Source organism: Oncorhynchus keta, unplaced genomic scaffold (genome assembly GCF_023373465.1).
Source record: "Oncorhynchus keta strain PuntledgeMale-10-30-2019 unplaced genomic scaffold, Oket_V2 Un_scaffold_14384_pilon_pilon, whole genome shotgun sequence".
Classification (NCBI taxonomy): Eukaryota; Metazoa; Chordata; class Actinopteri; order Salmoniformes; family Salmonidae; genus Oncorhynchus; species Oncorhynchus keta.
The window spans coordinates 1657700-1680038 of NW_026290787.1; the positions used below are offsets into that span (position 1 = coordinate 1657700).

The 22339-nt window shown below is 45.2% G+C and overlaps 1 protein-coding gene across 1 annotated transcript in view; it reads left to right on the forward strand.

Moving 5' to 3' along the window:
- The first annotated feature begins 7392 nt into the window (after positions 1-7392).
- Positions 7393-22339, forward strand: part of LOC118375881 (tensin-like) — a 337660-nt gene continuing 322713 nt past the window's right edge. Inside the window, exon 1 of the mRNA XM_052513966.1 lies at positions 7393-7875. Coding sequence (XP_052369926.1) covers positions 7774-7875 — 102 coding nt within the window. The 5' untranslated portion in view covers positions 7393-7773. The remainder of the gene's footprint in view (positions 7876-22339) is intronic.

Sequence of the window (22339 nt, forward strand, 5' to 3'; positions counted from 1 at the left end):
CAGCCAAGGAACTCTGTCACCCCTGTCCTCACTCCCTGTATCTCTCTCTACCTCACCCGTACACACTCTCTCCTGTATCTCTTTATCACTAAATCATCCCTCCTTTTATTTGTCTCTCTTTCTCCTCATCCCTCTTCACATTTTCTCCTGTCTCTTCCTGTCTCTCCTTCTCTTTCTCCTCATCCCTCTTCACATTTTCTCCTGTCTCTTCCTGTCTTTCCTTCTCTTTCTCCTCATCCCTCTTCACATAACCTCCTCTCTCTTCCTGTCTCTCCTTCTCTTTCTCCCCATCCCTCTTCACATGACCTCTTCTCTCTTCCTGTCTCTCCTTCTCTTTCTCCTCATCCCTCTTCACATGACCTCCTCTCTCTTCCTGTCTCTCCTTCTCTTTCTCCTCATCCCTCCTTTTATTTGTCTCTCTTTCTCCTCATCCCTCTTCACATGACCTCCTCTCTCTTCCTGTCTCTCCTTCTCTTCCTCCTCATCCCTCTTCACATAACCTCCTCTCTCTTCCTGTCTGTCCTTCTCTTTCTCCCCATCCCTCTTCACATGCCCTCCTCTCTCTTCCTGTCTCTCCTTCTCTTTCTCCTCATCCCTCTTCACATGACCTCCTCTCTCTTCCTGTCTCTCCTTCTCTTTCTCCTCATCCCTCCTTTTATTTGTCTCTCTTTCTCCTCATCCCTCTTCACATGACCTCTCTCTTCCTGTCTCTCCTTCTCTTCCTCCTCATCCCTCTTCACATAACCTCCTCTCTCTTCCTGTCTGTCCTTCTCTTTCTCCCCATCCCTCTTCACATGCCCTCCTCTCTCTTCCTGTCTCTCCTTTTTCTCCCCATCCCTCTTCACATGCCCTGCCCTCCTCTCTCTTCCTGTCTCTCCTTCTCTTCCTCCTCATCCCTCTTCACATAACCTCCTCTCTCTTCCTGTCTCTCCTTCACTTTATTGGCTATATCTTTCCCTTCCTCAGTGCACCCTATTCCTGTCCTCCTTCACCCATCTCTTCTATTATCTCTCTCATGCTCTTTCTTTTCTCTCTCTTCTCCCCTTGGGATGATCACACAGCCCCATGCCACCACAGGATATCCCCATGTCAATCTCTGCTGTCCTCAAATGTCCACTTGTAACACTAGCTTGACCCTCACCTATGACCTTCCCAAACCCCCAGGTGGTCACATCAAGTTGCCACAGCTACCTAATAGCTGTAGCTAACCCCAATGTGCAGATATGAACCTAAAGACAGTTTAGTTTGACCTTAAGGTCATAGTGCACTAGGACTGAAGGTACTTGTACCTCTATAAGGTTTTGGCTGAATGGTTTTCAGTGTTTACACAAACTCAGAAAGGTAACCTTAGCACAGTTAAATAACTGTTTTGGTTATGGTGAGGGTCTGTCCTCAGGGAAGAATGCCTTGTCTTTCAGTTCTTGATCTGGAACTAACTTCTAAAGTTGTTAACAACTCAAATGTTACAGTTTCTTTAGTGTGTCAGGAATAACTTCAGGACTGCAGATAAAATTGGAAACAAACAAAACAAATGTCTGTGACAAATCAAATGGAGATGTAAAGGCTGTGTAAGGGAGGCAAAGTCAGGTGTAGGAGAGCAGAGGCTGTGTAAGGGAGGCGAAGTCAGGTGTAGGAGAGCAGAGGCTGTGTAAGGGAGGCGAAGTCAGGTGTAGGAGAGCAGAGTAGAGTGAACAGGCAAACTCAACGAACATAAACTATAAAAGTATCGCGTGTGAACAAACACCATTTACAATGAACAATTACACACGAAGACATGGTGGGGAACAGAGGACTAAATACAAGTAGATTGATTTGGGAATGAAAACCAGGTGTGTATGGAAGAAGACAAAACAAATGGACATATGAAAAATGGAGGCGATGACTAGAAAGCCGGTGACGTCGCCCGAACAAGGAGAGGAGCCGCCTTCGGTAGAAGTCGTGACAGGAGAGGTGGCCTTCAGTGGAGGCTGCTGAGGGGAGAACGGATCATAATAATGACCGAAACAGAGCAAATGGAATGTATTTGAAACCATTCCACCTATTCAGCTCCAGTCATTACTATGAGCCCGTCCTCCCCAATTAAGATGCCACCAACCTCCTGTGGTGGGCTTTCAATAACAACAAATGCATATCCTCTCTTTACTCCAGAACAGCGTTGTGTGTATATTGAATAAAAGGGGATTTGTAGAAAAAGCACAGCCTTATCCTCCCGCTCCACCTTGCACATCTGTCAAAACATCTCAGAGTAAGAAACACGCGAGAGAGTACGAGAGATAGAGAGTACGAGAGAGAACGAGACAGAGGGGGAAGGGAGGGAGAGGGGTGGGGGGTGAGACAAAACAAAAGTTTTGTCGTCCTTTAAAAATAATCTGTATCTCTCTCATCCCCTGTACAAGACTTCTAGTCCAACACTACCGGTTTGGAGCAGGTGGCCACAGTTTCGCTGTGTATTCCGGAGTATTCCACCTCACTTACAGTCCTGTAGGGGCCATTGTGTAATACATCCAAGACAAATTCCTGGGCCTGACCCCTGACCAATATAATTATCAGATAGTGGGAATCATCCCTCCCACAGAGAGGCTCCTAACCCCAAAACAACGACGCAGTACTCATTACCTACATGCTCCCCAAGGGCCTTAGAGATGCTCTGCCATTTCCTGGTTGCTAAAATTCTAATAGTTCACCTAATATATTTTCCATAATCAAAAATATTTTAAGCTATTGTACAAAACCAAAATTAAAAGACACAAATAACAAAACTTAGGAATGGGAAACGTTGAAAGTAGAAACTACCTGTCCCGATCGGCGTAAGAAGCGGACCAAAATGCAGCGTGGTATGTGTTCATGATGATATTTTAATTCAAGAAAGCACTGAACACTGAATACAAACCAATAAACGAAAATCGCCGCTATAAGAACTGTGCTGCCACAAGCAACTAACATAGACAATCACCCACAACCCACAATGACAAAACAGGCTACCTAAATATGGTTCCCAATCAGAGACAACGACTAACACCTGCCTCTGATTGAGAACCATATCAGGCCAAACACAGAAACAGACAAACTAGACATACAACATAGAATGCCCACTCAGATCACACCCTGGCCAAACAAAACATAGAAACATACAAAACAAACTATGGTCAGGGCTTGACACTACCGCTTCTTCGACTTTCTTTCAATGAGAATGACAGATCTGTAACTAACATTTCTATGTGAATTATGGTTGGGTTGCCCCAAAACTTACATATCGTAGCTTTAAGGGAGCTTTAGGAAGATGTTAAACTAACAGCCTGGAAGGATAGTCTGTTTCTGTGGCCGTTTCACTTGCTTAAAAGATGGACAATGCAATTGAGCAGTGCCAATATTTACTTGGAGACACATTTTCAAGAGAAACTGTGGAACTAATTAGAAATTCAGAATTAGGCCATGATAAGATTTTTCAATGACGCAAGCAGTACTAATTTTACACACACTCACAAACACACCTAAAAACCACAGAAATATGAACCCACCATGTTCTTTCCCAAGGTGCCAAGGTCTTTGGGTGGCCTCAAGCATGTCATCAGCCCTGGACAGCCTGCTGACAGATCAAACACACTCCGGCCTCTAGGGCAGGATCATCAACTAGATTCAGCTGTGGCACAATTGTTTCTTCAGCGGATGGTCAGGGGGCAAGAACATAATTACAAATCATTGGTGGACTGCAAATGGACCCAAACAGATATCATATTTGACATAGTCATTTCAAACCTTGCTTAAATGTATACGATCACATCTATTATGAGTGGGAATACTTAGGAGCAGATTTTAAAAATGTAAATTCCTTTAGCAGATGTGATGGTGTTTTTACAGTCTTTCATGTCCCAAATTTGTTTTTCTGCTCTACGGAGTGTCAGATGTGTGTGTGTGTGTGTGTGTGTGTGTGTGTGTGTGTGTGTGTGTGTGTGTGTGCACCCTGCTGATGCACCAGACATGCTCCCAGCACAACAGGGTGTCAGATGAACATGAGTAGTGTGTGTGTGTGTGTGTGTGTGTGTGTGTGTGTGTGTGTGTGTGTGTGTGTGTGTGTGTGTGTGTGTGTGTGTGTGTGTGTGTGTGTGTGTGTGTGTGTGTGTGTGTGTGTGTGTGTGGATAAACATGAGAAGGTGTGTGTGTGAGACACCCATTTCACACATGGTACACTCTGCCAGCTGCTACATATTCCTCTTCAACTAGCACAGATGCTTGTTCTCAGCTACTGTAGTCAACGTACAGTTTCATTATGAGTGATTATCATATTAAACGTGAGAGCAAATAAACATGATAGAAAAGTTGGTTCTTCTCTGTATGAGTGGTGTTCTGGCATTGAACCAGTCCCCCAGAGAGACTGACATACCTACAGATATACTACTCCACAACTACTGCATAGCAACCTCATTATGAACCTGATCTTACTCCAGGGATTGGACAGATGTGTTTTATCGGCCTCATTCCAAACACTGTTATACCTTGTTGAGCAGAGCACAAGGAATAGCAGTGTGTGTGTGTGAGAGAGAGAAAGAGAGAGAGAGAAAGAGAAGAGAGAGAGAGAGAGAGAGAGAGAGAGAGAGAGAGAGAGAGAGAGAGAGAGAGAGAGAGAGAGAGAGAGAGAGAGAGAGAAAGAGAGAGAGAGGAAATTACAAACAATGCATGCAGGGCAGAATTAGGCCAATATCCACTAATAATAAAAACTCAAAAAAGAATTAGGTTTTGGAAACATCTAAAATACAGTGATATCCTCTCATATCACTACCAAGCCCTGCAATGCCAAGAGCTGAGCAAAGAAAAGAGTCCCTTCATCCAGCTGGTCCTGGGGCTGAGTTCACAAACCTGTTCTACTAACACACCTGAGGCACAATCCAATATGCAAATAGGAGATTAATACAATAAAGTCTTAATTTATTACAATTAAAATACTGTGTATGAATATAACAATAATAAGCCTCAGGACCAGAACATCCAATCAATCAGGATAAACCAAATTACAACACAGGAAAATTGGGAAACACAAGCACAAACACAAAGCAAAATGCAGTGCTATCTGGCCCAAAATCGACAGTACACTGTGGCTAAATATTTGACCATGGTTACTGATCAAAACCTTAGAAAAACCTTGACGAAGTACAGGCTCAGTGAGCACAGCCTTGCCATTGAGAAGGGTAGACACAGGAAAACCTGGCTCCCTGTAGAGGAAAGGCTATGCAACCACTGCACCACAGCAGAACCTGAGACGGAGCTGCATTTCCTGACAAAATGTCAGAAATATAAAACAATTAGCGAGCGCAATTTCCCCAAATTTGAAACCCTTATTCAAGGTTTCAAAGACCTCTCTGATGAGAGTAGGCTACCCGTCCTGTTGGGGGAGGACGCAGAGAGCTGTGGGTTGGCAGGGCACTACATTGCTGCCTGCCATAAGTTGAGGGACCGTGTCTGACAGACCAACCAACCTGCACATGACCTCTACTGTATACTTATTGTTATTGTTGAATGTACAGTCATTTTGACCCTTGGTTATTGCTGTTACTGTTGTCCCGTTGACAATTTTGATTCTCATTTTTATATTGTAAATATCCAAAGTAAGCTTTGGCAATATGTACATTGTTACGTCATGCCAATAAAGCAAATTGAATTGAATTGAATTGAGAGAATGAGAGAGAGAGAGAGAGAGAGAGAGAGAGAGAGAGAGAGAGAGAGAGAGAGAGAGAGAGAGAGAGAGAGAGAGAGAGAGAGAGAGAGAGTTACTGGTCAGGCTTGACCAATGAGCTGTAAACATGAAACGTGTGGTTTTAAGCAGGAGCAGTGAGGGTCCTTCAGGAGAAGGCTCAGTTCTCAACATAAGACTCTATCCTTAACTTCTCCCCCCAGAGAGGCATTATCCAACCCTGCAACGTGATGAGGTCACTCTGATGCAACAACAACCCTCTCCTCCGACCTGCAAAACAACCATGGGTGGAATTCAATCAAACATGCACTGGGGATGAATCCCAAAGAAACAAACAAGTGGGGCATGTGTTGTTACTGTGCAATTATAATTTGACCATGTTGTTTCTTAGTACATACCAGGTCATTTCTGACTCCTAGAAAGTGCAGCTGATATTCCATGATAGGAAGCCAGAGTAGAGAACCGCAGTTCAAATAATATGGGAATATAAATAAACTAAATTAGAGGAAGTCTTTATTTCAGCACTTCCTTACCAACCTTGAATCAATCAGCATGAGGAAGCCAGCAGAGTAGGTCAAACACACACATGATGTAGGCATATGCTCACATACAGTACACACACATACACACCACATAAAGGAAAACACACACACACAGGCACGCATGCAAACGCACACACAACCATGTACACACACACAAACACACACAACACATTTAAAGGAAAAATACACACACTCACTGTGTCCCATTTTTCATTCATGAAAAATCTGACAGTTTCTGTTTTTCTGCCATGACCTCCCAGTAAAGCACTCTCTCTAAGTCGTCATAACTGGGTGTGGGGACAGAATTCCCCCCTGTTCAGATGGCTCCAACAGTCTCAGTGTGATCTGGCTGTTGCAGTGTAAACAACACGTGTTTGTAGTTATTTTTATTTAACCTTTAATTAACTAGGCAAGTCAGGTAAACTCAGCAAACATGGGTTTAGTCTGAAATGGCACCCCACACACTACTGTATATAGTGCACTACTTTTGACCTGGGCTTGTAAGTCACTCTGGATAAGAGTGTCTGCTAAATGACTAAAATGGAGATGAAACATTTCAGACGCAGACATGGAATCCAAGGAATAATGTTGCAGGTGGTTGTTAATCTCTTATCACACTATTTGGAAAGCTACAAAGGACAATAGAAATATGTTGATTGCAATAGGGTTTATATGTTTTTTATTTATTTTTTATTTCACCTTTATTTAACCAGGTAGGCTAGTTGAGAACAAGTTATCATTTACAGCTGCGACCTGGCCAAGATAAAGCATAGCAGTGGGACACATATAACAACACAGAGTTACACATGGAGTAAAACAAACATACAGTCAATAATACAATAGAAAAAGTATATATACAGTGTGTGCAAATGAGGTAGGAAAAGGGAGGTAAGGCAATTAATAGGCCATAGTGGCGAAATAATTACAATTGAGCAATTAAACACTGGAGTGACAGATGTGCAGAAGATGAGTGTGCAAGAAGATATACTGGGGTGCAAATGAGCAACATAAATAAAATAAATAACAGTATGGGGATGAAGTATTGTAGTTCATCGATAGTTAAATATTAGGTCAATAATAATATTCATCATCATTAATAGACACACGTTTCAAGGCTAAACATATTTCAACACCCATCCATTTGAAGAAAGCATGCTTATGTTCCACACGGGGACCAGTCTTTGGAAGTTGTCGTACTGGGCAGGTTATGAGAGGCTGAGGGAGGAATGAGCAGAGTTGAATTACAAACACATTTTCGTGTGTCTTTGCTCCACTCCATACCAGCGTGGGTAAAGATAGGCGACGGATTTTAGCCACCAAATCTCAGCGGGAATACTGAGTAATTTCTCAATGCGAGATTTATTGAGGAGACTGGAGCACGGGTTGTAGACTACTCGCGCCTGTCTCACCTGCGTGACTTTTCAGAGTGTCTTTTGGAAACTGCGACCGTAAGCTTAGATTTGAAAAAATAGAGCAGAGCCGCAACACGATATATCGTATCATTGATTTGAATTGAATGGATCATTGTTCGCTGAATTCGTCTATATGGGATGTACTGTGAGTTTCATCTGTTGTGAGGACGAGTTGTTGGTGCCCCTCGGTCGCTATGAGGAGAAAGAGAAAGAAGAATCCACAATATTATCAAAGGTAAGAAAAATAACGAATTTAGCCTGATTTTGGATGATATTCTTGAGTCGTAAAAATAGGTAGTTCGAGTACACGATCTGAATTTGACAATGGATTAAAGGGAGGTCTGTATGTTTGGCTTCAGGGCACATTTGCCTTGACGTCTGTTTGTTTACCTGTCACGCATCGTTTCTAATAACACCGCCGACGTCACTGTCACGCAGTCTTCCTATCACCCACGCAACTTTCCTTGTTAGCCTCCCATTTGTTTAGAAAGGTTTACCTTAGCTTGAAACTCAAGATAAAATCCACCTCTCCTTGTTTGCACTGGTAGACTACTGTGCTCTATCATTTCTGTCATGCGCTGAGACAAGAGGCAAATCAGGCAATATGACGCATTTTCAGGTTGGCATATGGCGACTATAAATAGTCTATGCCAATTACCTGCATATTTTTGTGAAAGCAGTTCAAACCCCAAACAGTCAAGCTGTTTTCAAAACCTATGAGTAGAACTCGGCAGACATCCAAGTTGGCAGAACAACTCCACTAGCGGTGTGGCGGTTGCTGGCTGTGCTGGACTGGGGTGGTCTGGTTTTGGGTGTCTGGTCTTTGGCTTGATAACATGAAGAGGGGAAAGGGAGGTATAGCTGGGGTAACAATATTCTGCTTTGTTTTGGTGGAATGGACAGTGTTATAATCGTCAAAGTCTCTATGGGAAGGAGAGTAGACAAGGAAAGGAGATATGTAAAGGAAGTGACTTAATTGTGACACAGGTCCTTACTCATGAGGTTCATGTTGTGAGTTAGTGCCATTTTTAGATGTCATTCCTGGACAGTGGCTCCTCCTCTTCTCCTCCTCTCCCCCTCCTCTTCCCCACCTCTTCCTCCCCTCCACCTTACACCCTGACCTGTCAGATCAAAAGCTACCTTTCAACCAGGGAGACCTCTTTGGTCTTCATACAAAACTCCTTTGCACCTGGGCTTCAGGTGTTTACCTGTGTGTGTGTGTGTGTGTGTGTGTGTGTGTGTGTGTGTGTGTGTGTGTGTGTGTGTGTGTGTGTGTGTGTGTGTGTGTGTGTGTGTGTGTGTGTGTGTGGTCCAGGTATGTCATGACATGGCAGAAGTGGGCTGGGCCTTAAAACACTGAGTTTCATCCCTTCATATCCCACTGGGCACAGACTTCAGTTCAAGGTCTGGTTTGGATTTACATTCGGTTGAGTTGTCAACTAACGTGAATTCAACGTGAAATCATCTAAACAAGTCATCATGTTATTAGATTTAGGTAAAACGTTGGGTGAAAAAAAGACGAAATTCCCTGAAGTTGATGACTTTTTCAAATCCAATCAGTTTTACCTGTTTGATTCAATATTTCCAAATGACATTTTTGTTGTTGATATGATGTGTAAAGAACCTTTATTCAACCAGTTTTTGCCCAATGGAACGTTGTGAGGATAAAAACATAAACACCTCAATATACATTTTATCAGACACTCTTATCCAGAGCTACTTACAGGACCAATTAGGGTTAAGTACCTTGCTCAAGGGCACATCAACAACTTTTTAACCAAGTTGGCTCGGGGATTTGAACCAGCAAACATTCGTTCCACTTGGGCTCCCAAGTGGCGCAGCGGTCTAAGGCACTGCATCTCAGTGCTAGAGGTGTTACTACAGACCTGGTTCAATTCAAAGCTGTATCACAACCGGCCGTGATTGGGAGTCCCATAGGGCGGTGTACAATTGGTCCAGAGTCGTCCGGGTTTAGGCTTGGCCGGGGTAGGCCGTCATTGTAAATAAGAATTTGTTCTCAACTGACTTGCCTAGTTAAATAAAGGTTAAATAAAAAATACAGGCCCAACACTCTTAACCCCTAAGTTACCTACTCTTTTTATATAATGCACACACACAATGTTAATTACATGTCTACGCTATTGTGTCTCCTACAGGAATCCTCCTACTTTATCTCTTAAAGAGATTGAGTGAGAAAGGTAGTGCACTACCTTTGACCAGAGCATTGTGGGTCAAAAGTAGTGCACTACCCAGGGAATAGGGGGTAATTTGGCATGCAGGAGGCGATCTGGCTGTGTACAGGCTGCTCTCTCTTTCTCTCCGTCTGTCAGCTCAGTGGCAGACCACAGGCCATTGTTAGATACAGGGTGTCGGTCCATGTTTGGCTGGAGACGAACAGTAGCTTATGACCAGAGCTCCTCACACTTAGAAAGAGTCATATCAATACAGGAGAAAGAGTCATATCAATACATAATGAGGAGTCATATCAATACAAGAGAATGAGTCATAGCAATACAGGAGAAAGAGTCATATCAATACAAGAGAAGGAGTCATAGCAATACAGGAGAAAGAGTCATATCAATACAGGAGAAAGAGTCATATCAATACATAATGAGGAGTCATATCAATACAAGAGAAGGAGTCATATCAATACAGGAGAAAGAGTCATATCAATACAGGAGAAAGAGTCATATCAATACAGGAGAAAGAGTCATATCAATACATAATGAGGAGTCATATCAATACAAGAGAAGGAGTCATATCAATACAGGAGAAAGAGTCATATCAATAGAGGAGAAGGAGTCATATCAATAGAGGAGAAGGAGTCATAGCAATACAGGAGAAATAGTCATATCAATAGAGGAGAAGGAGTCATCAATACAGGAGAAGGAGTCATATCAATAGAGGAGAAGGAGTCATATCAATACAGGAGAAAGAGTCATATCAATAGAGGAGAAGGAGTCATATCAATACAGGAGAAAGAGTCATATCAATAGAGGAGAAGGAGTCATATCAATAGAGGAGAAGGAGTCATATCAATAGAGGAGAAGGAGTCATATCAATACAGGAGAAAGAGTCATATCAATAGAGGAGAAGGAGTCATATCAATAGAGGAGAAGGAGTCATATCAATAGAGGAGAAGGAGTCATATCAATAGAGGAGAAGGAGTCATATCAATATCAAATCAATCAAATCAAATGTATTTATATGGCCCTTCGTAAATCAGCTGATATCTCAAAGTGCTGCACAGAAACCCAGCCTAAAAACCCAAACAGCAAGCAATGCAGGTGTTGAAGCACCGTGGCTAGGAAAAACTCCCTAGAAAGGACAAAACCTAGGAAGAAACCTAGAGAGGAACCAGGCTATGTGGGGTGGCCAGTCCTCTTCTGGCTGTGCCGGGTGGAGATTATAACAGAACATGGCCAAGATGTTAAAATGTTCATAAATGACCAGCATGGTCGAATAATAATAAGGCAGAACAGTTGAAACTGGAGCAGCAGCACGGCCAGGTGGACTGGGGACAGCAAGGAGTCATCATGTCAGGTAGTCCTGGGGCATGGTCCTAGGGCTCAGGTCCACCGAGAGAGAGAAAGAAAGAGAGAAGGAGAGAATTAGAGAACGCACACTTAGATTCACACAGGACACCGAATAGGACAGGAGAGGTACTCCAGATATAACAAACTGACCCTAGCCCCCCGACACATAAACCACTGCAGCATAAATACTGGAGGCTGAGACAGGAGGGTCAGGAGACACTGTGGCCCCATCCGGGGACACCCCGGACAGGGCCAAACAGGAAGGATATAACCCCACCCACTTTGCCAATGCACAGCCCCACACCACTAGAGGGATATCTTCAACCACCAACTTACTATCCTGTCAATCACCATCCGGAGACACCTGAAACCCCCACCTCTTTAAGGAATACCTAGGATAGGATAAAGCTTAAAAGATTTAGATGCACGCCTCCTGGATGTCATAAGGTGAACCAATTTGTAACTGTAAACTTACTATCCTGAGACAGGCTGAGTAAAGCCCACAAAGATCTCCGCCATGGCACAACCCAAGGGGGGGCGCCAACCCAGACAGGATGACCACATCAGTGAATCAACCCACTCAGGTGACGATCCCCTTCCAGGGACGGCATGAGAGAACCCCAATAAGCCAGTGACTCAGCCCCTGTAATATAGGGTTAGAGGCAGAGAATCACAGTGGAAAGAGGGGAACCGGCCAGGCAGAGACAGCAAGGGCAGTTCGTTGCTCCAGAGCCTTTCCGTTCACCTTCCCACTCCTGGGCCAGACTACACTCAATCATATGACCCACTGAAGAGATGAGTCTTCAGTAAAGACTTAAAAGGTTGAGACCGAGTTTGCGTCTCTGACATGGGTAGGCAGACCGTTCCATAAAAATGGAGCTCTATAGGAGAAAGCCCTGCCTGCAGCTGTTTGCTTAGAAATTCTAGGGACAATTAGGAGGCCTGCATCTTGTGACCGTAGCGTACATATAGGTATGTACGGCAGGACCAATACAGGAGAAGAGTCTTTTCAATACAGGAGAAGTATTCATATCAATACAGGAGAAAGAGTCATATCAATACAGGAGAAAGATTCATATCAATACAAGAGAAGATTCATATCAATACAAGAGAGGGAGTCATATCAATACAGGAGAAAGAGTCATATCAATACAAGAGAAAGAGTCATACCAATACAGGAGAAATATTCATATCAATACAGGAGAAAGAGTCATATCAATACAGGAGAAAGATTCATATCAATACAAGAGAGGGAGTCATATCAATACAGGAGAAAGAGTCATATCAATACAGGAGAAAGATTCATATCAATACAGGAGAAAGATTCATATCAATACAGGGGAAATATTCATACCAATACAGGAGAAAGATTCATATCAATACAGGAGAAAGAGTCATATCAATACAGGAGAGAGAGTCATATCAATACAGGAGAAATAGTCATATCAATACAGGAGAAAGAGTCATATCAATACAGGAGAGAGAGTCATATCAATACAGGAGAAAGAGTCATATCAATACAGGAGAAAGAGAAGGCTGACAAGCCAAGCTGGCTGGACACTAGAAGATTGATTGTACCACGTATACACACATTTTCACTGACTTTACTGACTTTCTTTTTAACATTATCATACAAACTGACAGCTCCTCCCACAAGCCCCCCCACACACACACACACACACACACACACACACACACACACACACACACACACACACACACACACACACACACACACACACACACACACACACACACACAGCGGTTGTGTAATTATCTGATAAGGTACGTGTACGAGTGTTGCTCTCCCGTTTTCCCACAATGCCGTGCCACATTCCTCTCGCTCGCTAGCTCTACAAGGAAACACAGTGTCCTCTGTGCTGCGTTACCACGGCAATCCCTGCCTCACTCTTACCTGACACACCCCCGACCACACACATACACACACAATGTGAGCACACACAATTGCACTCACACTAATGTGTGTGTGTGTGTGTTGTTTGTGCCTGGGCTGCGGTCCCGTTGTTTCACTGTTACACACAGGTCTCTAGATGAAACAATGGCAGATACATGATACGCATTCTGAAGAGCATTCTACTGTAGTTACGTCCAGCAGGCCTATCTGTCAGTGGGTCAGAGAGAATGCTTTAAACCTCTCATTGAGACGGACGGAAAGCTCAAATGAAAGCTAGTACAATAGCGTAGGTTTCCACCCCCTCATCTTAAGGAGGGTTGTGTGAATACAGCAGATTTGAGGGATCATCTTCCACATGGAATTCCCATTGCTCCTGCCCATTTCATTCCATAATCCCCATCACATCAAAGTCAACGTTAAGAGGTTGGATTAATTCACAGGGCACTTTACCGCTCGGGATAGGTGGGTAATTACATGATGTAGGTAAAGAAACGGAAAGTATATTGTAATTACACCCCTATTTCAATGGCACCTCCTTTATTTAGTAACAAGCTAGAATATAATAATGTATTAATTATCTTTGTCATAAATGGACATTTGTCTTCAGGCTATCTCAGTCTGATTATTACATAACATGTCATTGCTGTCTGTGGGCTCTTTTCCCACGTCCTTTTCTGGTTCTTTTTGAAGATTAGAGTGCTAGCAGGCCTATGGGGTTATTTGTCCTGTAATCAAGCTTTCATGACTGAACTGGGAGTGGAAGTGTTCACTCAAGAAGGTTGTTAAATCCCTCTTTTACATGCCCCATTTACCTTGAATAAACACAGAGAAACACTTCCATTTTGTTATTTTCCTCCTAACTGGCGAGGACAAATGACTGGAGTCTGTGCTAATTCTAGCTCTTCTGTTGTTTTGTTTTTTAGGTAAAGAAAGGTTTCATATTTTTCCCCTGGGCATGCTGTTGCCTAGGTGCTCTGAATGGAATGTCATGTGTCAGTGGTAGGGACTGGGATTGGTGGAACAGACACGGTGACTACGTCCATTCAGAGATGGCTGAGGGGACCTGTGTCACGTTTTGAACATAGTTATTTTGTGTTTTCTTTGTTTTAGTGTTGGTCAGGACGTGAGCTGAGTGGGCATTCTATGTTGTGTGTCTAGTTTTCCCATTTCTATGTTTGGCCTGATATGGTTCTCAATCAGAGGCAGGTGTTTGTCATTGTCTCTGATTGGGAACCATATTTAGGTAGCCTGTTTTGTGTTGGGTTTTGTGGGTGGTTGTCTTCTGTCTTTGTGTCTATGCACCAGATAGGACTGTTTCGTTTTTTCACATTTGTTGTTTTGTTATTTTGTAGTGTTCACGTTTATGGTCTTTATTTTAAACATGTTGAACACTAACCACGCTGCGCTTTGGTCCGATCCTTCGTTCACAGAAGAAAGCCGTTACAGAACCACCCACCACAAAAGGACCAAGTGGTGTGGTAATGGGCAGCAGCAGCGATGTCAGGATTTCTGGACATGGGAGCAAGATCTGGACTGTCACTACTTGGGAGGAGATAGACAGGTGGGCGGTCGACCCAGGGAGAGTGCCGGAGCCCGCATGGGATTCTCTGGATCAGTGTGTTGAGGGATACCGGCAAATGGAATCAGCACGGTGGTGCGGTAGGAAGCTCGAGAGGCAGCCCAAAAAATGTCTTGGGGGGGGGGGGGCACACAGGGAGTGTGGCGAAGCCAGGTAGGAGACCTTCGCCAACTTCCTGTGCTTACCGGAGAGCGAGAGAGACTGGGCAGGCACCTTGTTATGCTGTGAAGCGCACGGTGTCCCCAGTGCGGGTGCATAGCCCGGTGCGGTACATTCCAGCTCCTTGTATTGGCCGGGCTAGAGTGGGCATCGAGCCAGGTGCCATGAAGCCGGCTCTACGCATCTGGTCTCCAGTGCGTCTCCTTGGGCCGGCGTACATGGCACCAGCCTTACGCATGGTGTCCCCGGTTCGCCAGTACAGCCCAGTGCGGCCTATTCCACCTTGCCGCACTGGGCGGGCTACAGGGAGCATTCAACCAGGTAAGGTTGGGCAGGCACGGTGCTCAAGAGCTCCAGTGAGTCCGGTCTATGCAGTGCCACCTCCAGGCACCAGCCCTCCGGTGGCAGTCCCCCACACCAGGCTGTCTCTCCGTCTTCTGCCTACAGGGTCTACCGCCTTTCCAGCGCTGCCAGAGCCTTCCTCCTCTCCAGCGCTGCCAGAGTCTCCCATCTGTCCAGAGCTGCTAGAGTCTCCCATCTGTCCAGAGCTGCTAGAGTCTCCCATCTGTCCAGAGCTGCTAGAGTCTCCCATCTGTCCAGAGCTGCTAGAGTCTCCCGCATGTCCAGAGCTGCTAGTCTCCCGCCTGTCCAGAGCTGCGAGAGTCTCCCGCCTGTCCAGAGCTGCTAGTCTCCCGCCTGTCCAGAGCTGCTAGAGTCTCCCGCCTGTCCAGAGCTGCGAGAGTCTCCCGCCTGTCCAGAGCTGCTAGTCTCCCGCCTGTCCAGAGCTGCTAGAGTCTCCCACCTGTCCAGAGCTGCGAGAGTCTCCCGCCTGTCCAGAGCTGCTAGTCTCCCGCCTGTCCAGAGCTGCTAGAGTCTCCCGCCTGTCCAGAGCTGCTAGAGTCTCCCGCCTGTCCAGAGTTGCTAGAGTCTCCCGCCTGTCCAGAGTTGCTAGAGTCTCCCGCCTGTCCAGAGTTGCTAGAGTCTCCCGCCTGTCCAGAGTTGCTAGAGTCTCCCGCCTGTCCAGAGCTGCCAGAGTCTCCCGCCTGTCCAGAGCTGCCAGAGTCTCCCGCCTGTCCAGAGCTGCCAGAGTCTCCCGCCTGTCCAGAGTTGCCAGAGTCTCCCGCCTCTCCAGAGTTGCCAGTCTCTTACCTGTCCAGAGTTGCCAGAGTCTCTTACCTGTCCAGAGTTGCCAGAGTCTCCCGCCTGTCCAGAGCTGCCAGAGTCTCCCGCCTGTCCAGAGCTGCCAGAGTCTCCCGCCTGTCCAGAGCTGCCAGAGTCTCCCGCCTGTCCAGAGCTGCCAGAGTCTCCCGCCTGTCCAGAGCTGCCAGAGCTGTCAGTCTCCCGCCTGTCCAGAGCTGCCAGAGTCTCCCGCCTGTCCAGAGCTGCCAGAGCTGTCAGTCTCCCGCCTGTCCAGAGCTTCCAGAGTCGCCAGTCTGCATTTAGCTGCCAGAGCCGCCAGTCTGCCAGGAGCCGCCAGAGCCACCAGTCTGCCAGGAGCCGCTAGAGTCTCCCGCCTGTCCAGAGCTGCTGGAGTCTTCCGCCTGTCCAGAGCTGCTAGAGTCTTCCGCCTGTCCAGAGCTGCTAGAGTCTCCCGCCTGTCCAGAGCTTCCAGAGTCTCCCGCCTGTCCAGAGGTTCCAGAGTCGCTAGTCTGCAAGGAGCTGCCAGAGCCGCCAGTCTGCAAGGAGCCGCCAGAGCCGCCAGTCTGCCAGGAGCTGCTAGAGTCTATCACCTGTCCAGAGTTGCTAGAGTCTCCCGCCTGTCCAGAGCCGCCAGAGTGTCCCGCCTGTCCAGAGCCGCCAGAGTGTCCCGCCTGTCCAGAGCCGCCAGAGTGTCCCGCCTGTCCAGAGCCGCCAGAGTGTCCCGCCTGTCCAGAGCCGCCAGAGTGTCCCGCCTGTCCAGAGCCGCCAGAGTCTCCCGCCTGTCCAGAGCTGCCAGAGTCTCCCGCCTGTCCAGAGCTGCCAGAGTCTCCCACCTGTCCAGAACTGCCAGAGTCTCCCGCCTATCCAGAGCTGCCAGAGTCGCCAATCTGCAAGGAGCCGCCAGTCTGCAAGGAGCCGCCAGAGCCACCAGTCTGCCAGGAGCCGCCAGAGCCGCCAGTCTGCCAGGAGCCGCCAGTCAGCCAGGATCCTCTAGAGCCGCCATTCAGCCAGGATCCGCCAGAGCCGCCATTCAGCCAGGATCCGCCAGAGCCGCCATTCAGCCAGGATCCGCCAGAGCCGCCATTCAGCCAGGATCCGCCAGAGCCGCCATTCAGCCAGGATCCGCCAGAGCCGCCATTCAGCCAGGATCCGCCAGAGCCGCCATTCAGCCAGGATCCGCCAGAGCCGTCATTCAGCCAGGATCCGCCAGAGCCGTCAGTCAGTCAATCAGAAGCCGCCAGAGCCGTCAGTCAGCCAGAAGCTGCCAGAGCCGTCAACCAGCCTGAGCTACCTCTCGGTCCTGAGCTGCCCCTCAGTCCTGAGCTACCCCTCAGTCCGGGAGCTGCCCCTCAGTCCGGAGGAGTTTGTTTAGTCCAGTCGGGCCCTTTAGTAGGGTTGCCAATCCTAGGTCAGCGGCGAGGTTCCTAGGAGGAGACTAAAGCGGACAAAGACTATGGTGGAGTGGGGTCCACGTCCTGCGCCAGAGCCGCCACCGCGGACAGATGCCCACCCAGACCCTCCCCTATAGGTTCAGGTTTTGAGGCCGGAGTCCGCAACTTGGGGGGTACTACTGTCACGTTCTGTTTTAGTGTTGGTCAGGATGTGAGCTGAGTGGGCATTCTATGTTGTGTGTCTAGTTTTCCCATTTCTATGTTTGGCCTGATATGGTTCTCAATCAGAGGCAGTGGTTAGTCATTGTCTCTGATTGGGAACCATATTTAGGTAGCCTGTTTTGTGTTGGGTTTTGTGGGTGGTTGTCTTCTGTCTTTGTGTCTATGCACCAGATAGGACTGTTTCGGTTTTTCACATTTGTTGTTTTGGTATTTTGTAGTGTTCACATTTATGGTCTTTATTAAACATGTTGAACTCTAACCACGCTGCGCTTTGGTCCGATCCTTCGTTCACAGAAGAAAGCCATTACAACCTGCCTCCAGAGCTATACAGATATAGGATCTTAATTTGAGCCAGTTTGCTACAGCAGGAAAATAATCCTGCAGCAACAGGAAATGTGAATTATTATGTGTATTATAATTAATGGAGTTGATACATCGTTAGGGCAAGACTGAATTTACAAACATTAGAAGCCCCTTAATACTCAAATACACGACATGTTTGCGTTTCCTGCTTTGCAGGGAAATTCTCAGCAACAAATGGGTGATCAAATGAAGATCCTACTTCTATAGGGTTTGTCCCAAATGGGCCCTGGTAAAAAGTAGTGCACTATAAAAAGGAATAGGGTGCCATTTGTGATGAGACCTAGATAAACACACCCAATCCCAAATCCCTCCCCTATCCACCTTGGAGACATGTTGGATTAGTGTGAGTTTGAGCTGTGTCTAATTCCACTTGGTGCCAACATGCAGGTTAGACATTTTCCCATTTTCTGCATGATGTACTGTATGGCTCTGCCGCCTGCCAATGCATTGTCTATGGGAGAGCTGTCTAAAATACGTAGTGTGAAAGTGAGGCCTTAGCGTACACTAATCCACCCAAACAAACATGCTACAACCTGAAACGGTGTCACATTATAACCCTGGAGGCATGGATTGCCTCAGCACTTCTGCTGTCCGGGTGTTGGAGGTTCCCAATGGTCACTAAACATTTGGTGTCGTGTCATATTTTAACCCCCAACCACATACAGATGTGGGATCTTAATTTGAGCCAGTTTACGTCAGCGGGAAAATAATCCTGCAGCAACAAGAAATGTGAATTATCATGTGGATGATATAATTAATGGATATTTTTGTAGGGGGTGATACATTTTGCGTAAGGTAAAAGTTTAAAAGTGGAAATTACAAATTTCAGAGGCCTATTTAATGTCCAATATTTAATGTTAATGTTGCATGAAAGTTCTCCTTCAACAGCGTGATCAAATTAAGGCCCTTCATCTGTACTGTATCCCAACACTGCATGTAACAGTAGATGCCACAACATTCCTCTTTAAATGAAAATCTGTTGTCTGGCGTCTGGCAAGACAAGCCATGTTATGGTGCCACAGGATAAATTTCAGCCCTAAGGCCTGATCTAAGGTCAGTTTTGCTATTGGTTACTATCTTCTTAGAATTAAAATTACTGTGGGTGACCCATTCTAGTAATTATATTTCTATGGATAGTAATTATATTTCTACCATGTTAGTGTCAGGGGTATAGGATCAGTTAGTCCGGGATCAGATCAGCAACACAGATTCTGGAGGATATCTGAGATTATGGCCCAATCAGAGTATTCTCATTGTGTGGTTTGTTTACAGTAATATAATACTGGGGATTGATATCCCAGTTGATCCCAGGACTAAGACTATAGGATTAATATGTAAACAGACGTGGGGTTTTCCCAATTATGCTATAATGTACCCAACGTTATATGATACATATTGTATGTTTCCTTCTATTAGGATGATGTAGTGGTATGACGTGCAGAGTCTCTGGTATCATCTTTTTAGGAGAAAAGTTTCAGTTTGTTCAGAAAAAGTCCCCCTGTCTGTTCCCTCTTCACTGAATGTTCCCTGTTTGTATTAGCTGGAACATAAGCCCTGGGATAATGTTTGGGGAGTTTGCAGGCCAAGCCCTATCAGATCCAGTACTTACACCCATTAGCTTTCCTAAGATATGGCATCCAACACACACTGAGACAAGTCTTCAAAAGCTCCTGTGTGTGGTATGTCAACTGAACCCTTTTCCTTGATGACAGCTTTGCACACTCTTGGCATTCTCTCAACCAGCTTCATGAGGTAGTCACCTGGAATGCATTTCAATTAACAGGTGTGCCTTGTTAAAAGTTCATTTGTGGAATTTCTTTCCTTCTTAATGCATTTGAGCCAATCAGTTGTGTTGTGGTGTGACAAGGTAGCGTTGGTATTCAGAAGATAACTCTATTTGGTAAAAGTCCATATTATGGCAAGAACAGCTCAGATATGCAAAGAGAAATGACAGTCCATCATTACTTCAAGACATGAAGGTCAGTTAATGCAGAACATTTCAAGAAATAGTATAGTTTCTTCAAGTCCAGTTGCAAAAACCATCAAGCGCTATGATGAAACTGGCTCTCAAGAGGACCGCCACAGAAAAGGAAGATCCAGAGTTACCTCTGCTGCAGAGGATAAGTTCATTAGAATTACAGTACCAGCCTCAGAAATCGGCAATTAACTGCACCTCAGATTGCAGCCCAAATAAATGCATCACAGAGTTCAAGTAACAGACACATCTCAACATCAACTGTTCAGAGGAAACTGTGCAAATCAGGCCTTCATGGTTGAATTGCTGCAAAGAAACCACAACTAAAGGAGACCAATTAGAAGAAGAGACTTGCTTGGACCAAGAAACACGAGCAATGGACATTAGACCGGTGGAAATCTGTCCTTCGGTCTGATGAGTCCAAACTTGAGATTTTTGGTTCCATCCGCCGGGTCTTTGTGAGACGCAGAGTAGGTGAAAGGATGATCTCTGCATGTGTGGTTCCCACCGTGAAGCATGGAGAAGGAGGTGTGAGGAGGTGTGTTGGTGTGGGGATGCTTTGCTGGTGACACTGTCAGTGATTTATTTAGAATTCAAGACAAACTTAACCAGCATGGCTACCACAGCATTCTGCAGCAATACACCATCCCATCTGGTTTGCGCTTAGTGTGACTATGATTTGTTTTTCAACAGGACAATGACCGAAAACACACCTCCAGGCTGTGTAAGGATTATTTGACCAAGAAGGACAGTGATGGAGTGCTGCATCAGATGACCTGGCCTCCACAATCACCCGACTTTAACCCAATTGAGATGATTTGGGATGAGTTGGACCTCAGAGTGAAGGAAAAGCTGCCAACAAGTATTCAGCATATGTGGGAACTCCTTCAAGACTGTTGGAAAAGCATTCTGGGTGACTACCTCATGAAGCTGATTGAGAGAATGCCAGGAGTGTGCAAAGCTGTCATCAACGCTACTTTGAGGAATCTAAAATATATTGAACACTTTTTTGGTTACTACATGATTCCATATGTGTTATTTCATAGTTTTGATGTCTGCACTATTATTCTACTATGTAGAAAATAGTATAAATAAAGAAAAACCCTTGAATGACTAGGTGTGTCCAAACTTTTGACTGGTACTGTATCTAAATGCTAGCTACTTTACCTGTATCAGAGGAGCAGTCTTATTCTAATGGCAGTTGTGCCACCCAAGTTTTCCAATAGAAACCCTCATATCATATAGTCTTTCATAGCCTATCATTATCCTGATCATTGCTTGAATTATCATCCTATAGATTTATGTCCGCATCGCCTAGGCCTGATCACAGAATATAACATACACTACTGGGTCAATACCATTAAGTAAAAATCTAGCTTAATTTGTTCTCGTCATAGAAACTCAGCCTCACACACAAGGGCCACATCTCTCTCTCTCTCTCTCTCTCTCTCTCTCTCTCTCTCTCTCTCTCTCTCTCTCTCTCTCTCTCTCTCTCTCTCTCTCTCTCTCTCTCCAATTCAATTGACATGGCAGTTCATTATTACTTACATTGTTAAAGTATACCTATCGAAAAATAAAAATAAAATAAAAATATATATTTATATATAATATATATATATATATTGATATATAAATAAATGGTGGGACCAACAGCAATAATAGTAGTAGTAGTGGACATGGGATTACCATTAACAACAACTACAACAACAATATTAATGAGAACAACAATACATTAAAGCAATGGTAGTGGACCAGTGTCAACATGACTGAGAAGACACATGACCTGGTAGTGGACCAGTGTCAACATGACTGAGAAGACACATGATGCGCTATGAAAGACAAAACAAAACAAGATGGGAAATATTATTGACATTACTTTGTACTTTTCACTGGCTGTCTCTCAGGTTGTGGCAGGAGGACACATATTTGGCTGCCAAAACTGCACATTTTGGCTTTTCACCCAATAAATATTTGATTTTTTCTTCATCTTTTATAGTTTCAAAATCTTTATATTGAATTATAATTTTGGGAAAGAAATATTCTCTTAGGTCTGAGTATTTGTCACAGTGTAATAGGAAATGCAGCTCTGTCTCTACCTCTCCCCTGGAGCAGAGTGAGCACAGCCTGTCCTCTCTGGGCAGCCAGGTTTGTCTGTGACGACCGGTCTCTATAGCCAGACTGTGCTCACTGAGTCTGTACCTAGTCAATGTTTTCCTCAGTTTTCTATCAGTCACAGTGGTCAGATAGTCAGCCACCATGTCTGTCTGTTTAGAGCCAAACAGCATTGAAGTTTACTTAGATTTTTTTGTGGTGTCTTTCCAATAGGTGATATATTTTTATTTTGTGATGATTTGGTTGGGCCAGATTGTCTGAGTGCTGTCCTGAGGCTCTATGGGGTTGGTGAACTGAGCCTCAGAAC